Genomic DNA, 26,145 nt, shown 5'->3' on the forward strand with positions numbered 1-26,145 from the left:
TACATGATCAGTAGTCAGACTAGGCTCAAGGTGAACTAAAAGAATGTGAACTATTACTTTTTTTTAATCTGACAAAGGATAACCAGTATTGGAAATACAACAAACAGTCAAGGAGGGCTTCTATAATTCCAGAGATGGTTCTCTTTTACAGTCTGCTCTAGAATTCCAAAATGAGAACAAAAGTCAAACTAAAGACAGTCTAGTGTACTTCTATCTAGACTGGTTAAAATGAAAAGTCTTTTTGAATATTAATGCTTCTAGCATAAACCCTTTTCAAAATACATAGTAGTGTTAATTAGACTTTGGCTAGTCTTGGAAGCATTCACAAATGGATATACTGAAACTCAACAATGAATAAAACTTGAACTTAATTTTTACAAGAATGCACTATATTAACCCCTCAAATATCCAGAACTCAAATACTTTTAAGCAGCCTCACCTATCTAGAACACAGATGAAAAATCAGAAAAGCAGCTAATATCCTTAAGTGAACAAAAGAAATACTATAAAGTCATGTATATTATCTAGATCAAGTAACAGAAGATCCTAAATCTTCACTCAAAGCCCACTTGTTTTTATTCTTAGGAAACAATTCTATCAAATTTGGAAATCTACTTTCTAAACCCAAGCAGATTAGACTCAGTAAAAAGAAATGCTGAAAGGAGTGGCTAGAGGGAGACAAACTAACAAAAGGAAGAAGCAAGAAGTTTCAGGAAAATTATAAAACACAGACACACAACTATAAAAAAAAAAACAACCTACATCTTCTTGCCATTTGATCCAAAAGCCACAGTCCAAAAAAACAGTGAGGCTACCATTATCTTCATCTTATTTATCCTCTGCTACCAAAGATAATCATTCTAATGACACAAAGTAAATAAACAATGATCAGTTATGCTTATGTTTAAGATGACAGAGAAATAAATATGATACATTTTATTAAGATCTATATCCAAAAAAGTTAGCGCTCATGAGGATATGGAATAGCAAATATGTCAGACACTGCAAAGTGATGAGAGTTTTGCTGAGTCCCATTCTGCCCGCCCCCCTTTCTTTTTTGATCTTGCAAATAAGGGTCGGGAAAGGAGAGAGAGAAAGATATTCTGAAATTAATATGATACAAAACCAAAAAATTATCAATAAAAATATGACAAACCTCATTTCTCTAGAGATTCAAATAGCCTAAGTTTTATAAGGGTTATCTTAGAAGATTCTGCATGTCTGCCACAAAGAGGTAATCAGTAAAAGAATTAAAAAACATAAATGGCATGAAAACTCCAAATGCTCACCACTAATGGTGAGAGAAATTAAAATTTAAACAATTCTGAGGTTTCACCTCACACCATGCAAAGTTGCCCAGATGACAAAAAAATCAATGGGTACAATGTCAGAAGGGCTATTAACTGTTCTGCATTTTAGTGTGGAATTATGCAAGGAAAGTGATTAAATTGCCCCCCACTTTCTGTGATCCCTCTACACCTCCAGGAAGCCAGACTTAGAAACTGAAGCCCAAGAAATACCAAAATGCTCCTAATGGCACTCTCCATGATAACGAAAAACTGAAAACAATAAGGTGTTGGTTGTGTTTAGGATGGTTTAACAAACTGTGGTACAACAATGGACTGAAACATGAATGCTATTATGTAAGGTATGAAATAAGAAATTAAGTAATTAAGAAAGAAACTACAAAGAAAAGTTCAGAAAAACATAGAAAGAGTTTATGAACTGATACAGAGTGATAATAAGCAGAGAAACAATGATATCAATTACAATCATGCAAAATGAAAACTCTTAAGGACCTGAAAACCAATGAAGGTTATGAAACATGTCTTTTCTGTGCGGAGGTAAGGAACCACCAGGGCAGGTTATTAATTTTTGTGGTCAGATATGGACATTATAGCAGATGCTTTTGCTGAATTACTTTCCTTTCTCACAAGGGATGACTCAAATTGGGGGATGGGGGGGAACTTTAACTATTGACAATTTAAATGACTGATTTAAAGACAAAAATCAAGGGAAAAAAGGAATCATCGGGCAGGAGTCCTCTAATCACTCCCCCCCTCCCTGCAAAACCCCCTTCTAAATCTCAACAATATTGGATAAGAAACTATTGACATATATGGATGAGAAAAGCAATGGGAATAATTGTAGGCTGCATGCCCCACACAGGGCTCCAACAACAGCCACGATAGTAACACAGTTTAGGGGTAAAATTAAAAGGAAGAAAATCTGAAAGGAAATTAAGCTGAATTTAAGTTAATTTTTTTTAATTTTTAGAAATTCATATCATGTTGCATTATATTTTGAGAAAGGTTTCAGGTTTTTCCATAAGAAACAGTAGTGCAAAAAGAAGGTATCTTTTAGATAGAAGTATTAAGTCCTAACATACTTCGTGTTACCTCAGCCAAGTCACTTTACTATTCCCCTCATCCCACCACCCTCATATTGTGTTCAATGATCTCTAAATAGCTCTTTTAATTCTATTATTTTTATAACAGCCTAGGAAATTCCCTTAAAAGGGGCAAGCAAAAATATACTAGAATGTGGACTAAATTGGTTAACTTAAAGAAACAGAAAAATGACTACTTAAAAAAATTTTTTTAATGTATGGGAGGAAAATATTTTGGATTTTCCCCCCCTAAATTCTCTTCTCCTCAAAAACAGGGAGAAAAATGTAAAAAAGCATCAGTTAAATTTTTGAAACATGTAAAAGCTTTTCATGTACTGTTTGTCTCTAAGAAGCAAGAAGAAAAAGCATAAAAATAATGCATAATCTGAAAGTACAGCTCTATGGAATGGAGTAGTGACATTCTTTGAAAAAAATTCTAAAGAAGAAATTCAGCATGGCTAATATCAAAATATATTTTGCATGACTTCACATGTATAACTGATATCAAATTGCTTACCTTTTTCAAGGGAGGAGGGAAGGAGAGAGAATTTTAAAACATAAATGTTAAATTTTTTCATATGTAATTAAGAAATATTTAATGAAATAAATTTGAAAATTAAAAAAAAAACAAAGAAGTTGTCCGGTTAACAGTAATAGGTAAGGACTTGAAAATATCCAGGAATGTCAAGATGACCATACTTGGATAATGATGTCTTCTGTATATATCTGAGGATCATTTCTGAGATTGAACATCAACTTAAACATTCTAACGTAAGCTTCTTCAGCAACAACTGAATCAGGGTTCTTTTATATGATAATCTGATTTTTTCAGAATCTAAGAGTGATTCTACTTAAAAGCAGAAGAGAGTAAGGTAAAAGATTTTACTAAGGAAAAAAATGCTTCCAGGAGTCAGTTCATGCTGCTGCAAATCTTATCAATCTAAAACTCAAAGGCAGAAACTTAAAGTATAAGGCTGCTGTTTCATTTGTCTCAATCACAAAACAAATAGCTTGTGGGGGACTTGATATTGGGAAGGTATTCTAAAATACTGTAGAATACAAAACATCTTTAGGTCACAAGAGTGGGAAATTTGGTAAGCACATACTTCCTCATGTTTCTTATCTTCCACAAATTCCATCAACATTTCTAGCATTTTAAAGAAATTATGTTATATTTGGAAATATAACACATGAATTTATTTCAATACAAGGAAACTTTTACTTTTCATAAGTCAATAAAGATGGTAAAATAAAGCATGGAAAGAGAGCTTTAAAATAAGGTTAATTAGGCAACATTCTATATAAACAAACTTTGGGCATATTTTTTTTACCTTGGTCATTTAATTATTTACTGAACGAAAGAACAATTGAATCTGTGTGACATATATAAGAACACTAAGTCTATGAAAAACACAATTTTCTTTATATTAAATAGGATTTTTTTTGTTCAAGTGTTTCCAGGCCTCTATTAAAATGACAAAAATAAATAGGAGGAAAATTCCTCAGAAGCTTCATTTATAGCCAAAATTCAATGAGTATTTTATAATTACCTGTATAAGCTCTATTTTTAGAATAGTGAAACATGATAATTATATACATAAATCAAGTTATACATGTCCATCTTCACGATGGTGAAGGCGAGGGGAAAAAAATCATTTTAAGGGGAATCAGAAGGTCTAGGTTCAAGAACATTCTGCCACTTAGTACAAATTTGGGTAAGTCACTTAATTTCTCTGGACCTCAGTTTCTTCGTCTGTAAAATGAAATGGTTGGACTAGATGACTTCTGAGGCATCTACCTACTCTTTATCTACCATTACTGGCCTGTAGTTTTCTATATTATTTTAAAGCTTAAAAAAGCATATAAAAATAAAATTTCATATCTGGGGTTTTATCTTTAAAAAAAAACTTCCTCATTCCATCCTCTCCTATTATCACATACATATATATCCAAAGAAAAATAGTTTTCTTCTATATCTTCCAAATTTTCAGAATTTGTATATCTCTTCTTAGAAGACTGATTAATAATGCCAAATTTCCTCATTTTTTTACGTAATTATAAAGAAAGATTTATATCCTAATGACTTGGCAAGATAGTAAGCCTACAGGAGACAAGCACTAGAGTGTGGTTAATTACAATCCACAGATAACAATAAGATTTTACCAAGAGATAGGGAATTTGGGAAAACCTCATTTTCCTACTCCTTTTTTTAGCAGTCCAATGTTCTCAAATTTACACTTTTGTTTCCCAACTCCTTTAGCCCTAATATAGTAATTCTACTTTTGAAGAATGGAAAAAATGATGTCTTCAAGCTATAATTGATGGCTCAGTATCAAAGACATATGCCAAACATAAAAAGCAAAACAAATGCAACTATGAAACACACAGACAGACACATACATATACATTCTCATTCTCTCATTCTCTCTCTCTCTCTGTCTCTCTCTCTCTCTCTCTCTGTCTCTCTCTCCCTCCCTCCCTCCCTCCCTCCCCCCTCTACCCAAATTCCTTTTACTTTCTGAATAAGCAAGAACTGCAAACAGCAGCACCTCCCTAATAGAAGCAGTATCCATAGGAGACTGATTAAAGACTAAACAATTAAAAAAAAATTATAGAATATTGGAGTGGTCAAGATGTCTTAAATTCATAATGGGAATGTGCTGATATTCATCATTCTCTAGCCAAGAATTCCAAATATAATACAAATAATGGACCCTGGTCATCTACAGCTTTGATTATTTGTGTCCTGTAAGCATCGCTCAAGATTCCTCTTTTCCCAGTGACCTTACACAATTTTCCCCTTCACCCTTAAGAGCATATAACCTGCTTGCAGAGGTTTCTAGACAAAAACCAACTGATGACTTCTAAAATTCTACCTCTCCTTCTGTCTGTCCTTGGGGATCATTTCCACTCTTTCTCCTGCCTGTCTTAAATGTGCTGCTGAAATTATTCCCCAGGTGATTCCCTCCATGAGACAGAATTCTATTTTTAGCTACCAATACTTCATAGGGGCTTTTAAGAAAGGGAAAGTATACTAGCAGAAGGGTACAAAATCAGCTTTGTAGCCTTAAGAAAGTAGATCACTTCCCTTGTGTCATTCTTGCTGAAGATCCCTTTGGAATCTTAATGCTGAGCAATACTAGTTCAAATCAAGAGCAAAAAAAAATTCTGAGGCTATTAATCAACTAATAAACATGTATTAGCAGTTAACCAGAGTCAAGGTCAGTATCTTGAAAAATTCTTATACCTACGTCAGATGTAACCATGACTATTAAGTTGAAGTCCTTGAAATCTTAATCTTTATTTCTGTGCCAGCCAAGCTTAGATTTATAATAAAATATTTTAAAGTAAAATGCTGCTCTCTGATCAATAGACAGGTTATTAATAAGACACCTTAAGTTGCTTCCAAACTGACTGAACCAAATAGAGAAAATTCATCTTTTTCACCATCAATGACTCCATGATCTGATACCAAACTACATCACAGCCATTAGTACACAAAATTTTTCAGAAATTAAAATGTAATCATTTTAGTTTTCTTGATGAAGCCAGATTTCAATAACATATACTGTACACTAGGGTTTATTTTGAGAGAGAGAGAGAGAGAGAGAGAGAGAGAGAACGAGAACATGCATATGTACGTGTGTATATGTGTTATTAAATCTCAAAAGGGAAATGGACTTTGCTTCCATTTTATTAAAATTTTTTAAACTAATTTCCTAATTCTTAATGATGTACATCAGATGTATATAGTACAAAACATAATAGTTAAGTTTTAAGTCTTAGCAAAAAGATCAAAGAAACAAAAAAAGAAAACAGGAAGAAGAAAGAACATAAATGAGAGGAAATTTAGATAGTACAAGTAATTTTAACAAATAATGCTACCTGGAATCAGAATTTTATAGCTGGAAGGGGCCTTGATAAACCACCATGTTAGCCCTTCCTCTCATATTAGAAATGAGGAAACTATTGACTAAGTAAGCTAAAGAACTGACTAGTCATATGGTTACCTGAGATAACATGATTTATAGACATGGAATGGTATTCAGGATGGGTGATCAAATGCTAAACTAATAAAAGTGATAAACCATACAAAGGAAGAAATAGCTTAAGACTATAATATATATGTATTTAACTTTTAATATCATTCATAATTTACAATTCTAAAACTCTTACATTAACCAGACAGAAAATAATTTATTCATTCCCCCAACAATCATATTTTTTAAACACTTAAACATTAGTCAAAAATTTAAATTTCACCTTACAAGGTTTCTACAATCCCAAGAATGTGTTCAAGTATGGTGTTCAGGAACCACAACATTAGGTAATCATCAGCACTACTATACCATCCATTCCTACCCCTATGTTACAGATGGACAGATAGAAATTAGGAAAAAAGAGCCAAAAAGAGAGTGCAAAAGCACCCTTTACAGATCTCAGGGTACTTGCCAAGAACAAGTCAGAGCACATCAGGGAGTTATTTTCCAACATCATCTGCAAATTAAGAAGTTACGGCAATAATTACACAATTATGCTTAATTTCTACTTTGGAACCACACTGAAATTGCAGTTAGTGCTTCTGTTCAGTTATCTTTACTCTTCCCAACTCCTTACTGGCATAAAATGATCTTTGAGAAGCAAATTTCAATACAACTAGGCAAATAGGAAGATTTTCACATGGAACAAAATGATAATCAAAGGACCCCATCTGATGGAACTCCAGGTCCAAATCACATTAATCAAGAGACAAGTTATTCTTTCCTGTTTCTCTCAAAAATTAAATTCTCTCCATTCTATACAGAGAAAGGTCTATACATCTTTAATATAAAGCATTCTCAGTCTTACAAATACAAGGGATCCAGTTCCAAGTAAAAATTCAATAGTTCAGAAATTTTATGAATGCCCTAAATGGGAACTGTCATATGCAAATGTCTTTTATTTTGGGCCTTTCTCTTTGAAACAGAAAACCCTTTTAAAAAGCATTACATTCCATATCTCATCCATGCAATAGCTAAAGATGGGTAAGGGGTATTCTAATCTCTATGAAGATAATAGATTTACCCCCCATCTTACCCCCAGTAGAAAGCCAATATACTATTTTGGTAAAATCATTAGTAAGTAAGATCATAAGGAAAAATAAGGAAATTTGTCCCTGAGTGGCTTTTAGCATGTTACCATTTGGTGCTTTTGTATAATTGATCTTTCTTACTTGAAGGAGATTCTGTCAGTGATAATACTATCCATATTCCTCAGTTCCACACAAGCCATATTACCATAAATAATAATGTAAAATTTGTCCTCTGATTGGGAGTTGCTACTGATAGGGCTGATTACTGTTCAGATATGATTTTCTGTCTTAAAGAAAATATGACATACTTGGTCAAACCAAGCTAAAACTTCTAACTCCAATTTATGAATTGGTAGATTAAATGGGATCAAAGAAGTTCCAATTATCAGTGGACCTAAAGAAGAAAATGGTGACAAAAACCCATATGCAAAAGCACATAAGACCTGGGCTAATATATGAAAGTCTCACTATAATGCAACTAAAAATAAATGCAAATTAAGTTCTTCTTAGAAACTTTCCAAAAGAACTTCCTTGACAAAGAATAGAAGACCTTCACTTTAAAACAATAATGACCCAGATCAACATAATACAAATGTCTATTGCTAATACATCTTTGATCCTGTACCACTCTGGAATAGCTTGCTTTGTTCTCAATAAAGAATTGAGTGATTAAATAATGTAATAAACTTGTACTGAATGGAGAACTCAACATACTGTCAATCAATCACACCTTGGGAAACTAGAACTGAGATGTCAAGATGATATTTATTCAAGCAGCTCCCATTTTCACTTTGTGTATTACAAAAAAATAAAATGATGCTTTATTCTAAAGTTTAAAATGAAACTTCGATCAATCATTTATCAATAAGCATTGAAGTTGGGGCAGCTAGTTGGGGCAGTTGATAGAACACCGGCCTGGGAGTCAGGAGTACCTGAGTTCAAATCAGACCTCAAGACACTTAATAATTACTTAGCTGTGTGGCCTTGGGCAAGCCACTTAACCCCATTGCCTAGCAAAAAAAAAACAAACCTAAAAAAAAAAAGCATTAAAGTGCTCACTATGTTGGACTCTAGCGGGCAAGTACAAAGAACAAAACAACCTCTACTCACAAAGACCTTAAATTCCAATTTGGGAGATAATATAGAAATATATACATCATAAGTACAAATATATACAAGGTATTTTGGTACTAATAACTTAGGGGTAGAGGGAAACAGATGGACAAGGGGGTCAAGAAAGGCTTCATACAGAAAATGGACTAAAATGGTAAGAAACCTAAGGCAGGGAGACCAATTAGAAGGCTGGAGCAATAATCTAGGTGAGAAGTGATGGGGGCCTGAACTAAGATGGTAGTTGTGTGAATGTAAAGAAGGGATCAGATTGAAGAGATCAACAAGATTTGACAAACTGTTAGTAATATATGTGGGATGAGGGAAAGTGAGAAGTTTAAGATAATACTAAAAGTTACAGACCAGGGACTAGGAGAATAGAGGTGGCTTCAATAGAAACAGGGAAGATTGAGAGGAGAGAGAGTTTGGGAAAAAAGATAATGATTTCAATTTTGGACATGTTAAGTTTAAGACATCTCTATGATGTTCAGTTTCAATGGTCCAATGGGAAATTGGAGATGCAGGAAAGAAACTCAAGAGACTGAAGCTAGATATATATATACTGAAAGAGAGACAGAGATATAAAGAGACTGACAGAGGCAAAGATAGAGGATATATATTGTTATCACCCTGGAGATAATAGTTAAACCCCTGAGAGCTGATGTTACCAAAAGAGCACTGTAGGGGTGGCTAGGTGGCACAGTGGATAAAGCACCCACCCTGGAGTCAGGAGTCCCTGGGTTCAAATCCAGTCTCAGACACTTAACAATTACCTAGCTGTGTGGCCTTGGGCAAGCTACTTAACCCCATTTGCCTTGCAAAATCCTTTTAAAAAAAAAAAAAAGAGCATTGTAGAGGGAGAAAAGAAAAGGGTCTAAGGTAGAGTCTTGGAGAATATCTATAGTTATGGGCTATAATATGGATGATGATTCAGCAAAGGAACCTGAGAGCCATCACATAGGCAAGAAGAGAACCAGGAAAGAGTAGTCCTGAAAACCTAAAGAAGGAAAAGTCTCTAGAAAGCAAGATTCTTAAAATTTAAGTCCATGTCCCATTGAAAACTGTCAAGAATGAGGTCAAGTAAAAGTAAGCAAAGAAGATCAGCAAGCATCTCTAAAAGAAAGTATTAAAATATTACTTTGAGGTGCAACCAAAACACACATCCCCTTTCTTGGGTTTCACCATACCCAAGGAAAAAAAATTGGTGGTGTTAACAGACAAAGGTAGACTACCACACCTACTTCAGGCAAACTCATCCAGAGCTCCATCCAACCCATTCTTAGGTAATACAAACCAACAAGGATGCTATTTATTATTAATTCAATCTGTGACAAGATGATTCAGGAGTTTCTAAAGGGGCAGGAAATGAAACAGACAATGAAAACTAGAACAAGCTGTTGTGATGATTCACTACACCCATCCAAAGATACATTAAGCTTTCTGCAATGAGGGGCCAAGTCCATAACTTGCTGTGGCTAGTAAACTGAGCCTGGATGCAGTAGGACCAACTCTGAAAGAGTGAGAGCGAAGAAGACAGGTGAAAGGCCATCAAGTACTTGAAGAATTGTTTTCCAAAGTGACAAAGATAGTAGGTAGGCACAAAGAAAAGATTACTTTATGTCTGAGCCCTATCTAACTAACTGGGTTGGATCAAAGAAGCAGAAGTAAAGTGGACAACAGAAAAATCTCCAGAGTTCACAATGAAGCTTTGCCTTTGATATTCTTCTGAAATCTAAATCTAGACTAATGCACTTGGGATGTTCAAAATAATGAACAAACCAAATTTTTTTTAATAAAGGAAATATCATTTCAGTAGAGTGCAGCAGAACTCAAAGGACGTTGAGAGGGAGGACAAACTTTAAAACTGAAATAAATAAGGCTAAGATATAGGAAAATGTATCTCTTAAAAATAAGAAAATGCTTCAAGACTATACACAAAAGAAAACACTAAAGATTGCCTAAGTAAGATATTTTAAAATAAAAATTAAATAAATCAAAATGTTCACTACTAAAGTGGAAAATATTTTAAGAATGAAATCTCTTACACCAGAGACTCTCATCCCAAAGGAAGTGGTAGATGCCCATCAGCTGAGTCACAAAAAGCAGACTAGTCCAAACAACAATACTGCAGAGCACACCATGAGAAATAATCTTGCCTTTGCCCTAGGAGACAGGCAAGAGGGAAGACTTATAGTAACAGGTCTTTCCTCACACTAATTTTGATAATTCTCTGAATTCTCAAGGGGAAGTACTAGAAAAGAACTGCACTAAAGTTACAAAAAACAAAATCCATTTTTTCCCTTTCATATAATTCCTATTGTATAACACAAGCCTGGAGGAGAAGATAAAATGTTGAATATTTATTCAATACTGAGTGGTCATTAGTGATGTTTTAGGTACCATAAACCACATCTCCATCTACTGGAGAAATCTTGGAAAAGCAAGTTAAACTGTTTAAATGTAAGAAAAAGGGTCAATTTCTGAAAGTTTGGTTTTTCTTTTACTTAAGCTTGATTACGCCCTTTGATGCTATTAAAACATAATGTTTGAGTGACATAATAGTTTAAGGACTTAAGTTAGTTGAAAATCATCTTTTTGGGGCGGCTAGGTGGCGCAGTGGATAAAGCACTGACCCTGAAGTCAGGAGTACCTGGGTTCAAATCCGGTCTCAGACACTTAATAATTACCTAGCTGTGTGGCCTTGGGCAAGCCACTTAACCCCATTTGCCTTGCAAAAAAAAAAAAAAATCATCTTTTTGCCACAAAAGTTGAGTATACAAAACAAGATAAATCTGATCCAATGATATTCCTGGGGAAGGGTGTGCCTAAAGGTAGAAAAATATAAGGAATCACAAATCTCTTTTAAGGCAATAAAGTAACATAGTCATATTCATCTTAAAGGGGGATAGGCAATTTTCTGAACAACCAAATAAAGGCTTCACTAGCTCAAATTGTGTGATCTAAGACCCATGCATAGAACAAGGAAAATGATGCCAACTAGTAGGTTAACACATGATTATATCATAAATTGACAAGAAGTCTCTCTCTCTCTCTCTTTATATATATAGAGATAAGATAGATCTATACCGCTATATCACGAATATGCTTCAATAATTAGTAATCAACTATATAACAATGTTTATTGTTGCAATTGCTTTATATAAAAAAAACTTTCTATATTTTATCTTTTTAATTTTTTTTGCAACATTTCAAGCTTCAAAATGTTTCCCTGCCTCACCACCCAGAACTAAAGAAGGTCACCATTTAATATACATACCCACAAACATAAATTCATATGCATATTCTATTTATCAGTTCTTTCTCTGGTGGTAGATAACATATTCCTTCATAAGGTCCATTGTAGTTGATTTGAATATTTATAATATTAGGAATAATTTGGTCATTCACAATTATTCTTTGAACAATATTGCTGTTACTGTATTCAACATTCCCTTGGTTCTGCTCATTTTATTCTTCATTATTTCATGCAAGTCTTTCCACATTTTTCTAGAAACAACCTGCTCATCATTATTTATATCAGGAGTATTCCATTTTTACTGTTTTTTTGTACTGTCTTATTTGATGCTAACAATAGCCCTGTGAAATAGGTAATACCTCATTTATAGATGAAGAAACCAAGGTTTAGAGTTCTTGAATGACCACTAGTATTAGAAGCAAGAAACTTCAACTTCAAAACCACTGTTCCTTCCATTAAACCAAACTGTTATACAAACCAGTTAATTCACTATCAACTACTACATTTAAAATACAAAGCCCTTTATTTCAGTCAAATTCCTAAAAAGTGTCTACTAAGCCATAAAACTATTCTTCCATATCCAAGTCTTCATGGTATTGGTATAAGGAAGGAACAGAGTGATCATAACAGTCCTCTCTCCATCTACCATCAACCCCAATTTCTAAGGAGTTTTTACTGGGTTGTTTTTGTTTTTTTTTTTTAGCAAAAGGGTTTCAAAATACTAGGTGGATGAGTAAAAATTCTCAACATATACAAGGAAAGGCATAACAGAGTAGACACATAGGGATGGCCTTGGAATCAGAAAGACCAGAGTTCAAACCCTGTATCTAACACACAGCACCCGTATCTATCCATCTTTTGCTTCCGAAAATTCTTTAAGACTGTAAGTTAAAATGCCCAAAGAGCAATAAAACTGATCATACCCTTGGACCCAGCAATACCACCAATACTAGGCCTATAACAAAAATAAATCATAAAAAATGAGTAAAGTTTCACATGTTTAAAAATATTTATAGCAGGCTCTTTTTTGTAGTGGCAAAGAATTAAAAAATGAGGGGATGCCCATCAATTGGGGAAAAGCTGAACAAGTTATGGTATATGAATGTTATGAAGTACCATTGTTCTATAAGAAATCTTGAGTGGTCAGACTTTACATGAACTGATGCTGAGTGAAGTGAACAGAACCAAGAGAACATTGTACACATTAACAACATTATGAGATGATCAACTATGATGATACAGCTCCTCTCAGCAGTTCAGAGATCAAAGACAACCCTGAGAGACCTGCTATGGTCAATGCCAATGATAACCAGAAGAAAAAAACCACAGAATCTGAACGCATATTAAGTTCAATTTTTTAAAACTCTTACGTTTTTCCTTCCTATCTCATAGTTTTCTTTCTTTTCCCTTAATTCTAATTCCTTTTACACAAAATGACTAATATGTAAATATATTAAACACAAATGTACATGTACAACTTTTACCAGACTGATCACCACCATGGAGAAGGGGAAGGTAATAGAAAAATGTTTAACTTATAAATCTGTAAGTAGATGAATGCTGAAAAACTACCATAGCAGCTAATTGGAAAAGTAAAATAAAATTTCAATTTAAAAAGACTGAGTTAAAGATTTGAGCTACTAGGTTGCATTAATTGAGAGTTTCTTACACCAGGAATTTGCCAATAAAATTTTTCCTTCTCAATCCCCATCAAAAAAAAAAAATTTTTAAGCATCTAAATTTGAATGACCACCAGTATTAGAAGCAAGGAACTTAAAACTTCAAAACCACTGTTCCTTCCATTAAATCAAACTGTTATACCAATTTAGTTTACCAATAAAAAGGAAAATGTTTGGCTTATGTCTTAAGATTTAGTTTTTCTTTTCCTTTTATGTAAGAATGGGAATTTCCTTTCACCTTCCTAAAAGCAGATTTTATAAAAAATATAGAAATATTTGCATCAGTGGAAGGAATTTCCATTCTAGAAGTTGCCCACACCATTGAAATCAGAGATCTGGAATCAAAAAAAGGAAAATACCAGCTGCTTTAGCCTCACAAAGCACTCTCAGCTTCCTTGCCTAGCAACCTAGCAAGATTAGGCTCATAGATTTCACACAATCTCTACTTTTCCACATCACAAGCCTTGGCTTGTACTGGCACAATTTCCAATCAACTCATTTCAGGGCACCTGAGATCTCCTCAGGCTCAGTAAGAAATCTGCATGAAAGAATATCAACCTTCTGGCATCTTCCACATTGGAAAGAAAAAGATACCAATATACACTAATTCTAGCTATTAGATGGGTCAGGAGAGTGACTCAGCAACACAAATTCCCCTTCAGTTTATATCACTCCAGTAAATTCTAGAAATAAAAAAAAAAAATGGTCAAATAGTATATATGAGAAACAGCTGGGGGTACAGTGGCTAAAACACCAGCCCTGGAGTCAGGAGGACTTGAGACTCAGGTCTTGAGACTCAGGCACTTTATAATTACCTAGCTGTGTGGCCTTGGGGAAGTCGCTTAACCCCACTGCCTTGCAAAATAAATAAAATTTTTAAAAAATAGTATCTATGAGTTATATTAGTACAAGTTCCCTGATGTCTTCTGCTAGTCAACTGGAAAATGGTTATTCATAACTAACCACACTGATCTAATATGGATCAAGAGCCAACTGGGATGCTATTCCCCAACAATAAGTTGGGGACATATTGGGTAGGCCCTTTTTTAAAAAATATAAATTTTTATTGATGTTTTTATTTTATTTTACTTTTTAGGTTTTTGTAAGGCAATGGGGTTAAGTGGCTTGCCCAAGAGCCACACAGCTAGGTAATTATTAAGTGTCTGAGGCCAGATCTGAACTCGGGTATTCCTGACTCCAAGGCCAGTACTCTATCCACTGCGCCACCCAGATATGTTTTTATACCTAAATTTACCACAAACCTATTTCTTCCAGAAAGAAAAAGAAAAAAATTCCACAAAACTAGCAACATAGGGGCGGCTAGGTGGCATAGTGGATAAAGCGCCGGCCTTGGAGTCAGGAGTACCTGGGTTCAGATCTGGTCTCAGACACTTAATAATTACCTAGCTGTGTGGCCTTGGGCAAGCCACTTAACCCCATTTGCCTTGCAAAAACCTAAAAAAAAAAAAAAAAAATCTAAGTTCAATCTGTAGCTTTCAAAAGCTGTTCTGCTTGTCAGTGCTTCTTGCTGGTCTTCCCTCTCTTCTTTGAATTTTTAAAAAAGATGTCTCAATGACCTTTTCCCCCCCCTTTTTGCTTCTTTTAGCTGATTGTTAAGTTATAGTTCTTTCTATTTACATTATTTTAATCACTGTTTTTTAATAAAATTTTGATATTTTATTGCCTAATTTTTCCTAACAGTGCCTAAATTTCACTTCAAACACTCCACCCTCGCCCCCTGAGAATCCTCCTATATACAGATTATTTTTTAAAGAAAAAAGGGGGGGAAAGGAAAAAAGTCGATAAAACCAATAGGTTGAAAAAAAAATCTGAAAATATATGCAGTGTTCTATACCCATGGACCTTTCACCTCTATAAAGGAATGGGGATTGAGGAGTGAATGGTTTTCTCATATCTCTGCTCTGAGGTCACACTTGCTTGCTCTAGGTAATTTTGCAACATTACAGTTTTGTGATGGTTGTTCTTTCCATATACATTGCTGTACTCATTGTGTTTATAAGGGCCATACAGAATATGTATAATAATTTTCCTGGCTCTGCTTCCTTCATTTTGCATTAGTTCACACAACTCAAGGGTGAACTCAGTGAGGCAATAAACATAGTGTCCCAAAAGTCTCGATGCAGTTTAAAACTTCTGGGACAGCCATATTTTGGTTTGCATTGCCCATATGTCTAGCAGTGAAATCTCTGGGTTAAAGAATAGGGACATTTTAGTAACTTTCTTTATACAATTCCAAATTGTACAATTTCTTTTACTGCTGGCTTAGATTTTCTTTTCTATAGTTAAAGTTGCCCTGTATCAAGACACCTAACAATTCTAAAAATGACTAAGAAGCAGGCTATTTTTAATATGCTAGAACATGCCCTAAACCTAATTTCTAAAATTGTAGATAAGATATCTGGTAGACATTGCTTTCAGTCCATCTGGTAATACAAGCATAACAAGCTTCCCTATAACAAAGTCAAAAAAAAACTAATAAATGGAAATTATATTTACAACCAAGTGGAGATGGGAAAGCATAGAACAATTCTTATGAGGCTAAAGATAGAGAAGAAATCATCTATTTATAGACAGGGAAAATCAGTTTTCATAGTACATTCTCTTCCATTTCAAGTATCCTGGAATAAACCTTTGCCTTCTTTCATATCCTTGGTGTAATAGAAATGAGAGGGATGAGACAGAAGAGAAACACTAGGAAACAGAAATAAATTCATAAAAACTTGTGGTGAAGAAGTTTTCTTACTAACAAATCTGAGTTTAGTAAATTCTAATCGTGACTAACAATTACCTTCTTTTATTCAATTGCCACATTTTACAGTATGAAATTTTAAAATTGTAATAAATTAACTAGGACCATTTCCCATGGATTCAATGGTGAAACAAATGAAATTGAATTAAAAGGACAATGTATAAGACTATGTATAATAGTTTCTCTAGCCACCTTTCGAATTGTTTTTAGAGCAACTGGATAACCATGGACTCTCTCTAATCTCTATGGTCTTATTATTAGCAGAATAGTAAAGAACTGGGTGAGAAAGAGCTTATGAACTACCTTCACAATTTATTCTAAGAAAGGAGAATCAAGAGCAGTATCCTTGGGGCCAGTGTGGATCATTTGTTTCCAAATCAATGATGTCTTTATCAGTGGGCAACATGTTAGTATCTTAAGATATTTCAAATGCTTCATTTCTTTAAAATATCTGTTTAAAATATTCTTCTTGTGTATAATTTCCCATGAACTAGAACACAACCAAATCTCTACTCCTTGTTGGATATTTACTCTGCTGAAACTTCTCAAATCAAAATCATGGAAGCAGCTACTTTATTATAAAGGAGTGATTAGAGATTCTGTCTAGAAGTAAAAAACAGATAACAAATACATTCTTAAAAAAAAACAATTATCTTTTCACAAAATAGTTAAATGAAGAAAAGGAGAAAGGAATCTAGATCCAATAGAAGAACAGAATTATTTTACAGTTGTTCATTTTCCCCCCAAAATTTCAAAAGATAGCAAACTGTTTCTTAAGTATAAAAAAATTATTTGGGAAGAGATTAACTAAATCGACATGGCTTTGCTACACAAGAGAAGCAAGACTGCCTCCAAAAAATGTCAAATAATGATACTGCAGAGAACCACAAAAGACAAAATATAATCCAACTAAAAGATCTTTGGGGGGCAGCTAGGTGGCGTGGTGGATAGAGCATGGGGTACTGGAGTCAGGAGTACCTGAGGTCAAATCTGGCCTCAGACACTTAATAATTACCAAGCTGTGTGGCCTTGGGCAAGCCACTTAACCCCATTTTCAATTGCAAAAATCCTTAAAAAAAAAAAAAAAAAGAAAAAGAAAAAGAAAAAAACATCTCTGGGAGGAGAAAAAAACAGACACATCTAAAAGATAAAAGGGCCTAGATTTCTCCTCCCCACCAGAATTGTCCTCAAATACAGAATGTGGGAAGTTTTTCTTTTTGTTCTGTTTTGTTCTGAAATCCATTCATTAGTTGGGGCAACATATATGCTGGATAGGTAAGATAATGTCTAAAATTCAACGCTTTAAAATTCAGATACTTTAAAATGTAAATTAGTTCTTTTTTCTTTTGTATTTTTAGAGTAAACTTGAAGAATCAGAAATGCCAAAAATTAATATTTTCATTTAACATTCACAGCATATTAATATAACACAGATTTCTTTTAATAAGAACTTCAGAGACATATAAAGAAATGTGTAGTGCCCAATCGTGATTTCAGGATACTGGTGGTGAAGCATCCTTCCACCCTCTCTGCAGACAACTGAGTGTGGATAAAGTCAAGACCTTTTCATATATGGTCCATATATATTAATAACTTTACTTGATTTGACTTATTTGTAAGAGGGAAGAATTTTATTAACTGGAAGAAGTCACTGTGAGGTGTCAGTGGCCTTCCCCTGACAATAAGTCAGGCAGGAGTGTCTTCCCATCTACACTTTTCCTCTTCTGAAGTGACACTGGGAACCAAGACTAGGTAAGGCAACCTTGAATCGTCCCTACACATGCTCTGCCAGATCCTTTGTCCAAGCACCTGAGCATTATCCCTCTTTTTCTAGTTTTCAGAGCCAGGTTTCCTGCATCAACTTTACACATCTTTTACAAAGGCTCAATCCTGTTATCAGTTTGAAAAGAAAGTATAACCCCAAATCTTGGAACAATCTTGAATCTCAGTAATCAGTACAAGTTCTACTAGATTAATATGGATTATAACAAACAGAAAAAAGGACTAAAATTCTAAATGAAAATTATCCTTTTAAAAATTGCTCAGGTTTTCCAAAAGCCATCCATATAACTAAACATTCAATCATAAAATGCTGAATTTTCCTTCAAGTTGCACCAAATCATGTGGAACTTAACAGATGAATAAATGTGACATTGGGCGGGGGGGGGGGTAGAAAATGACAATGATGTTAGAAAGAAGAAAAGAGAGCATTAAAAAATGCTAAAACACATACCAGTATACCACCAGTAAACTAGTTAAAGAACAGCAATTCTGGAAGGTGGGTGGAGATAGAGAAGAGAGAATATAAAGCATATTGCAAACTCAAGAAGATGTTAAACTGTCAGTTCCCATCAACACAACTGTTGCTTTCTAAAGGAGACTGAGAACTAGGAAGAACATGGGGAACACTAGAGAAAATTCTAGATAAATTAAAAGTAGAAAAGAGCTGAATATCTTCATCTGCACAAATATAGTCCAACTTCACCTATCCATCACTTTCAATTACTTAGAAGACAACCAAGAACCCAGGAAAAAAGGGTTTAAGTTCATGAGCTTTAATGAGCCTCTTTCAGATCTTTTCCTTTTCACAGACTACTCTTATTTTACATATAATTCTTATCTTGTTTTTGATCCCACAGCACATTCAGTGAATCTGTGATCTTATTAATAAGGCTACTTGTGGAGAGTGTAACTACTATCATCCTATTAAATTCTTGCTCATGTAATAACATAGACAGTCTAACATGTTGAGGACTTTTTTCTCTATCTCAGGCCCAACACGAAGGCTATTCATTATTCTTCACCAACCCTTCTTCTTCTCAAATAATGTGTGTCTCTCTACAAACACACATACACACCCTTAAAAGATATCTTTTATGCTTCTTTCTGTGCATAATTCTTTGTTACTAGTAGTTGCAGACTCTTTTATAGCCAAACATATCATCTCATTGCCCTCTGAGTGATCCAAGATCTTGATTTTTTTTTTTTTGGAGATTGTAATGTTCATGATTATACTGCATCACTAAAGAATATAGATGTTTAAAAAAATAAGGTTTTTTAATTTGAATTGTTATAAATAATGTGCAATTTATAAAATTCATTACAGGGTTATTCAATTCTAGGTCTTATCTGTCCAAGATAGATGTACTAATAGACCAACTCAAAGTAGTTGTCCAGATAGTATAACTTGGACAACAGGCACTAGTTAGCCACTTCATTTTTCCTGTGTGGGTTTTCAGTCTGAATCTCATTTAAGGAGGTTCTACAATGCTTGAGAGTGCAGTCAACAAAAATATTCCATGCCTATCCTTCAAAAGGGAACCCTCTCTCTCCCATTTGGAATGTATGAAGAGCACATCCCATGTAGCAAACATCTTTGGCGAACAGTTCTCTGCCTACTTTATGCTTCTATCAATATTAATAATCAGAGAGTCAAATGAAATCAATTCTATTATATATCAAGAAATCTGTATAATCTTTATTAAAAATAAGTGTTATGGCTACCTTTTACTTTGTCATTAGTCATTTCCAGATACACCCTTCTCTTACTCACTTCTCCCACCACATCAAACCTTCTCTTCTAAGTAAGAAAAACAGTTAAATGAAAACAACTAATAGTGCCTTGGTCTAATGGTGATTGCAGCTTCACAAATTCTATGATCCAAGGCCTCATCACTTTTGACCTGAACTACTCCCAACTAGTCTCTCTGCTTCCAGTTTTTCCCTTTACCCAAGGTTCAGATATCACAAAGGTACCAAATTCATCTTTGTGATACACAGGTCTGATCATGTTACTGGTTTGTGTGATAACCTTCAGTGTTTCCCTCTTGCTTATAGGATAAAATACAAAGTCTAGATTTTAAGGCTTTCCACACTCTTTTTAGTCTTATTTCATATCTAATCTCTCACCAAATCTTGTCATTTCTTCCCTTACCACATTCTCACATGCATTTTATGTTCCCTTTTCTCCATTTATAGCTTCCTCTCTAGTCCAAGCCTCATTCCCTCTTACTTAGATAACAAAAATATCTTTTTAACTAATCTACCTCAAGACTCTGTATATTCCAATCCATTCTCCACTCCATTGCCAAAGTGTTTTTCCACATCACCTCTGTGTTCAATAAAATCCAAAGGTTCTCTAGTAGCTTTAAAATAAAATCAAACTCTTGGTAACTGGCTCTTTCCAATCTTCCCAAACTACTCACATGTGGTTGGTTCTAAGACCACATATGACATCACTATGTTAGAGACAAGTTACAGTGTTATCTAACTATGGTTGACTGGACCAATACAAGCTCAGAATACTCTACCACAGGTTGGCACAAATAGTCCATGTGAACATGTTTCTTTTGAGTTGCTTCAATTCTGCCTTGCTTATAAGAGTGCAGCCCCTTCTCTGATCGCCATGCTGGGCGATCCTGTGCCAGTGTCTCCCATGCTGCACAATCAATTCTAAAGTTCTTAGGAGACTCCTTCAGATTGTTCCTGTTTCACTTACATGTGACTCCCAGTATAGCCCTCTGGCCTATGTTCTACTTCTCCCCAAACTGCCCAACTGCTGTTCCACACCTTTCACCAGACATCTCCTATGCCAGAAATGCTCTCCCTTCTAACCTCCACTTCTCTGGATCCCCTACTTTCTTTCAGATTCTCCTGCAGGAGGTATTGCCCTCAGTGGCTGATGTCCTTCCCTCCAAGGCTACCTTCTATCTACTATGTATTTAGCATATACCAATTAATTCACATGATGTCTCTCCCATTAAAAGGTTCTTGAGTGTTAGGACTGTTTTTGCTCTTTCTTTGTTATCCCCAGTATTTGGTACAATGGTTGACATACAATAATCATTTAATAAACACTTTTTTTGGCAAGGTGTGGTGGCACACACCTGTACTCCCAGCTACTGGGAAGGCTGAGGCTGGTATATTGTTTCAGTTCAGAACTTCTGAATTGCAGTGAGGCTAAAGCTGACAATGTCTGGCATCAATAAGATGAATCCCTGATAGGCTATTTTAGGAGCACAAAATCAGTCCGGATTAAAGATTCTGCACAAATCAGTAGTGAGATGAGCCTAAGAATGGTCTCTCTAGTTCCAGCCTGGACTAGATAGGGAGATTTAGTCCTAAACGAATATCATTTTGATTATGCATCCAGAGTCCTCCACTCCTCTGGCAAGATATGCCTTATTATCTATTCTCTTGGACCAACACTGTTCACTACAATTACTTAAAATATTTAGTATTCTTTTCACTTAAATTACCATATAGTCATGATCAGGACCTATACAATGTATAATAACTTTTTATAAGCTATATGCAGTTGTGTATATTTTTTCCCCATTCTATTTCAGAGGTCTTCCAATTTTTCTCTAAATTCTCCATATTTTTAAATTTTTATGGTACCAAAATAGCCCATCACATTAATATATTGCAGTCTGTTCAGTCATTTTCCAACCAATGGGCACCCATTTTCTCCTTTTTTTTTTCCCCAAGGCAAATGGGGGTTAAGTGGCTTGCCCAAGGCCACACAGCTAGGTAATTATTAAATGTCTGAGACCGGATTTGAACCCAGGTACTCCTGACCCCAGGGCCAGTGCTTTATCCACTGCACCACCTAGCCACCCCTGGGCACCCATTTTCTTGCCAAGGTTTTTTGCTACAACAAAAAGTGATGATATGAATATTTCACTATATATGTGCTCTGCCTGTTTCATTTCCTTAAGAGTATAGTTCTTCAGCAGTAGAATCACTGGGTCAAGTTATGATCTTTACATATACATGGAGACACCTTGCTAGAGAGCTTTAAAAGCAAAATTTTTCTTTATCAATTTTTTTTAGAGTTAAACAATAAACATAGTAATATATCTTCTGATCTCTGAGTCTTTCAATCAACTGTGTAGTATAAGAATGTGGTCTTCTATAAAGTACTTTTGTCAAAGCCTAACTTTTCCCTTATTTTAATTCAGGATGTCATAAATCTTGTTCATTCAAGTGAAGATTTGAAAGAGATGACTGACCAAGTAGTAGAGATCAGTAATGACTGATTTACTCATGACTACCTTTTTTGGAAAGAAATGCCAAGTATGTTTTTCTTAACCTTTTTGTATCCTGCCCTCTGCTTCTGGCTACATGAAGAACTGATGCCTCACTGCTCAAAACTGCAGCCTCCAGCCTAGGATACCTCTACTTAAACTTGGTCTAGTCTGTTCTTTTTTCCTTCTTTGTTTTTTTAGTTTCATTTCTACTTCTTCATTTGGTACACATTCATTCAGACATGGATACTGAGTTCAAATGTGGAGATTCCACTGTAATTGACAAAGAAAATAATTTGTTATAAATATCCTGACATCTTTTCTATTTTCCTCTAATTTGCTGTTCTTTTAGTTTAGTCTTTAAATGTTTTTGTTCTGATCTGACTTAGCTGATTTTCAAGTCAAATTTTTTCCATTGGTTTGTGAGGTAGTAGTGTTCCTAATCTTCCTCTGTTCTTCTGCAACATTTTGAAACTGAATTGTTATTCTAAATGAATATTGTTATTTGCTTCTATCTTTTTCTGTTTAGCAAAGAAATAAAGTGTTTAAAGCCAAGTAGCAGTTTCTAGGTTCTTTTGACTTTGTTCAATCAATCAAGTATTTATTAAGCACCTATTGCATCAAGCATTGTGACAAGAATAAAATAATTCCTGATATTATCTATTGATGTGACAGCGGTTTTCATGAATTAAAATTCTATGGCAAATGGTCATAGTTTGTATTGATGCTTGTCCCTTAATGCAATTCCCATATGTTTGAAGTCAAAAGCTTTTCAAGTTAAAGCAGTTATTTTAATCGCAGATTTCTTCTTTTCATCTCTTGTAATTTAGTCCTGATTTTGCTCTTGTTCTAGTAAACTGATAGTCTATTTAGAGACAAATGATCCCCCAAAATAATAATTAATTTTTTCTATCTGATAAAATAGTCAATTTCCTTTTTGGTGATGTTATTCAACATCACCTTGTCCAATGTCTTCTGACAATCTTCTTGAAATAAGTATGAAGCTTCAGGCAGTCTACAAATATTTGATCATTTTTATTTCTTGATCTTGAGATATATTTTCCAATATATTTTACCATGCCCTCTACTATAACTATCTTTATAGTTATATTCAGATTGAATTTGGTAAGTCTATCTTTATATCACATTATATTTGTTAAGTCTTATTAAGTTTTATATAGAATTTCTCTACCTCATTCTCTGAAATAGATGTTGACACATAAACTGCAATAATCTTCAAGGTGGTCTTTTCATTTATGTTCATCACAGACACTACAAGGCAAGACGACCAAGTGTCCCATTAAATTATGTTCATTGTTGCCTTCAGACGTTGATAAAATAACTTTGCAATTCCTTTATTTGCCTCTTTAAGGAAGAACCATTATTCCATTTTACTACAACTTCTTTCTTCTGGTTTCATTTTCAGTGAGAACATTAGTATTGATAAAATCCAGTTTGTCCAACAATCATTTATCATTGGACAAGGAGCTTTCATTGAGATAATAAATAGTTAATGCCCATAAATGATCTAAGAACTATGCTCTGCATTCCTTTTCAAACACTCTGACACTATTACTCTAAAAGTATAAGGGGACCAAACAGAATCGAGGGTCATTTGCATTTTTCTTTGTTTCATGGGTTACCATAGCAAAATAACTCAACACTTGATGACCACTCTTCTAGTGATAAGCCTCTCCATATTTAGTCAGGTAGGTTTTTGTACAGCAGATACAAGATTACACTAGGACCTCAATCAGAGTAATCTTAGCATGCTAGATAGAACTCACAAAGCGCTTACATTCCACTTACATACCCTTCATGAAGCCCAGTTATCCATGCCATCATGAAGCATCTGAGTAATATTTTTGTGGAGCACATTAGAAGCTATAAAATTTAAAGCTAAGAAGTAGGCATAAGGAAAAGTCATTAAAAAAACTATTAAAAGCAGACATAAGAAATCAAGAGGTATAGCAGTAGGGGCAAATACTTTGATAACTACTAAGTGCAACAGACTGATTCATTCTCTCTCTCTCTCTCTCTCTCTCTTTCTCTCTCTCTCTCAGTAGTTAAGAAAGGGTTAAATCATGTTGGGCCTGTTTTAAAACAAAAGGAAGTATGTAAGTTGAAAAAGATTTTAATTTTAAAAAGTGAATTATTTTAATTTGACACTTTAATAAATAAGCATCAGTTACCCAGAAAATTCATTTACAAGTAACATTACATTTACCAATAATGTCAGATAAATGAAGTTTAACTGAAGTGACACCAAGAACAAGGTCTCTGTATTAAATCACCATCTGGTTATTTTTATCCCAGTATAATTGATATGCTGGTAAAAAACTTTGAGATCAATTGATACTCCTTATAAATATAATCCTCTTGAATGCTCACACAATTTGAGGAGGAAAATGGTATTAGGGCAAGCACATGGCTTCACATGCAGAAACATTCTACTCCAGAACATCTCAATCTCACCTTCGAACAATGGACTGCTGAAGATTCTTACAGGCGGTAAGGGACTCTCCTGTAAACATGTGACACATGATGAGTCCAAGGCAGCTGCCCATGAATGACATCACAGCATCTGACTGCAGAGTACCGCTTCGGGAGATGATACAGAGGCGCTGAAGAGAAGAGCAATGACTCAGAGCCTGGAAAAACTGAGCATTCGCACTGAAGTAGGGCTGCTCTAGTCTGAAAGAAAAGAAGATGCTCTATGACTCTAAATAGAGAGAACAAGTTCAAATATGAGTAAACAGATCAATCCAAATAAATTCAGGCACATGATAGAATGTTAGTCCTTAAAGGGACATAAGAGATTAAAATTCATTCAACCCTTCATTTTACTGATGAATACCATGGGTCTCAAGAGAATGAAATGACTTGCCCACAATTACTTAAAAGCAATCAATAGTTGGGGATAGAACCCAGATCTTTTTTTTTTAATTTTTGCAAGGCAAATGGGGTTAAGTGACTTGCCCAAGGCCACACAGCTAGGAAATTATTAAGTGTCTGAGGACGAATCTGAACTCAGGTACTCCTGACTCCAGGACTGGTGCCCTATCCACTGCACCACCTAGCCACCCCCTGAACCCAGATCTTCCTGATCCCTGATGCAGTGCTCCTTTTATTTACACTGTATGGTTTAAGAGTATATAAAATTATGCAATAATGGGTTCTAAGATCAAGAGTGTCAAGATGTAAAATATGTTGAAAAAATATCTATAATATTTACCCATCAAGATTGTCTTAAAAGGACAATCTTAACAGGACCATCTTTTTAATAGAAGTAAAGTGATTTGCAAAACTTACAGCATCAGTCACTGATTATTACAATAATAAGTAATAAGTCAAAATTTAATGCTTAGTTGTGAACAAGACTTCCAACATTCAAAGGTATTTTTAAATAACTTTGAGCCACCAATATGACAGGAAAATTTGAATTCAGTGCTAGCAATTCAGGCTTCTTTTACAAAAATGGAAAACAAGCTGAGAAAAGGAACAAATGTCCTTTCCATACCTTGTTCCATTACAAAATAATTTTTAAAATGTTCTTCATCTATCTCACAGTACTTTCGACAATAGTACATTGGCTGTATCTCTGAGATACCACCTCACACCTCTCAGACTGGCCAACATTACCAGAAAGGACAATGATCAATGTTGGAAGAGATATGGGAAATCCGGGACACTAATACATTGTTGGTAGAGCTATGAAAACTCATACAACCTTTCTAGAAAGCAATCTGGAACTACACCCAAAGGGCAACAAAAATGTGCATACCCTTTGACACAGCAATACCACTATTGGGTCTATACCCTGAGGAGATGATGAAAAAGG

General features: G+C 34.6%; 1 protein-coding gene across 7 annotated transcripts in view; it reads right to left on the reverse strand.

Moving 5' to 3' along the window:
* Positions 1-26,145, reverse strand: part of FBXL18 (F-box and leucine rich repeat protein 18) — a 130,612-nt gene that overhangs the window by 65,449 nt on the left and 39,018 nt on the right. For all 7 annotated transcript variants that reach the window (XR_012471487.1, XR_012471486.1, XM_074200781.1 and 4 more), the window contains exon 4: positions 24,780-24,998. Coding sequence is in view for 5 of the 7 variants with exons in the window: in XM_074200781.1 (XP_074056882.1) it covers positions 24,780-24,998 (219 nt within the window). In the remaining 2 variants the exon portion in view is untranslated. The remainder of the gene's footprint in view (positions 1-24,779; positions 24,999-26,145) is intronic.

The sequence above is a fragment of the Macrotis lagotis genome, chromosome X (assembly GCF_037893015.1).
Source record: "Macrotis lagotis isolate mMagLag1 chromosome X, bilby.v1.9.chrom.fasta, whole genome shotgun sequence".
Lineage (NCBI taxonomy): Eukaryota > Metazoa > Chordata > Mammalia > Peramelemorphia > Peramelidae > Macrotis > Macrotis lagotis.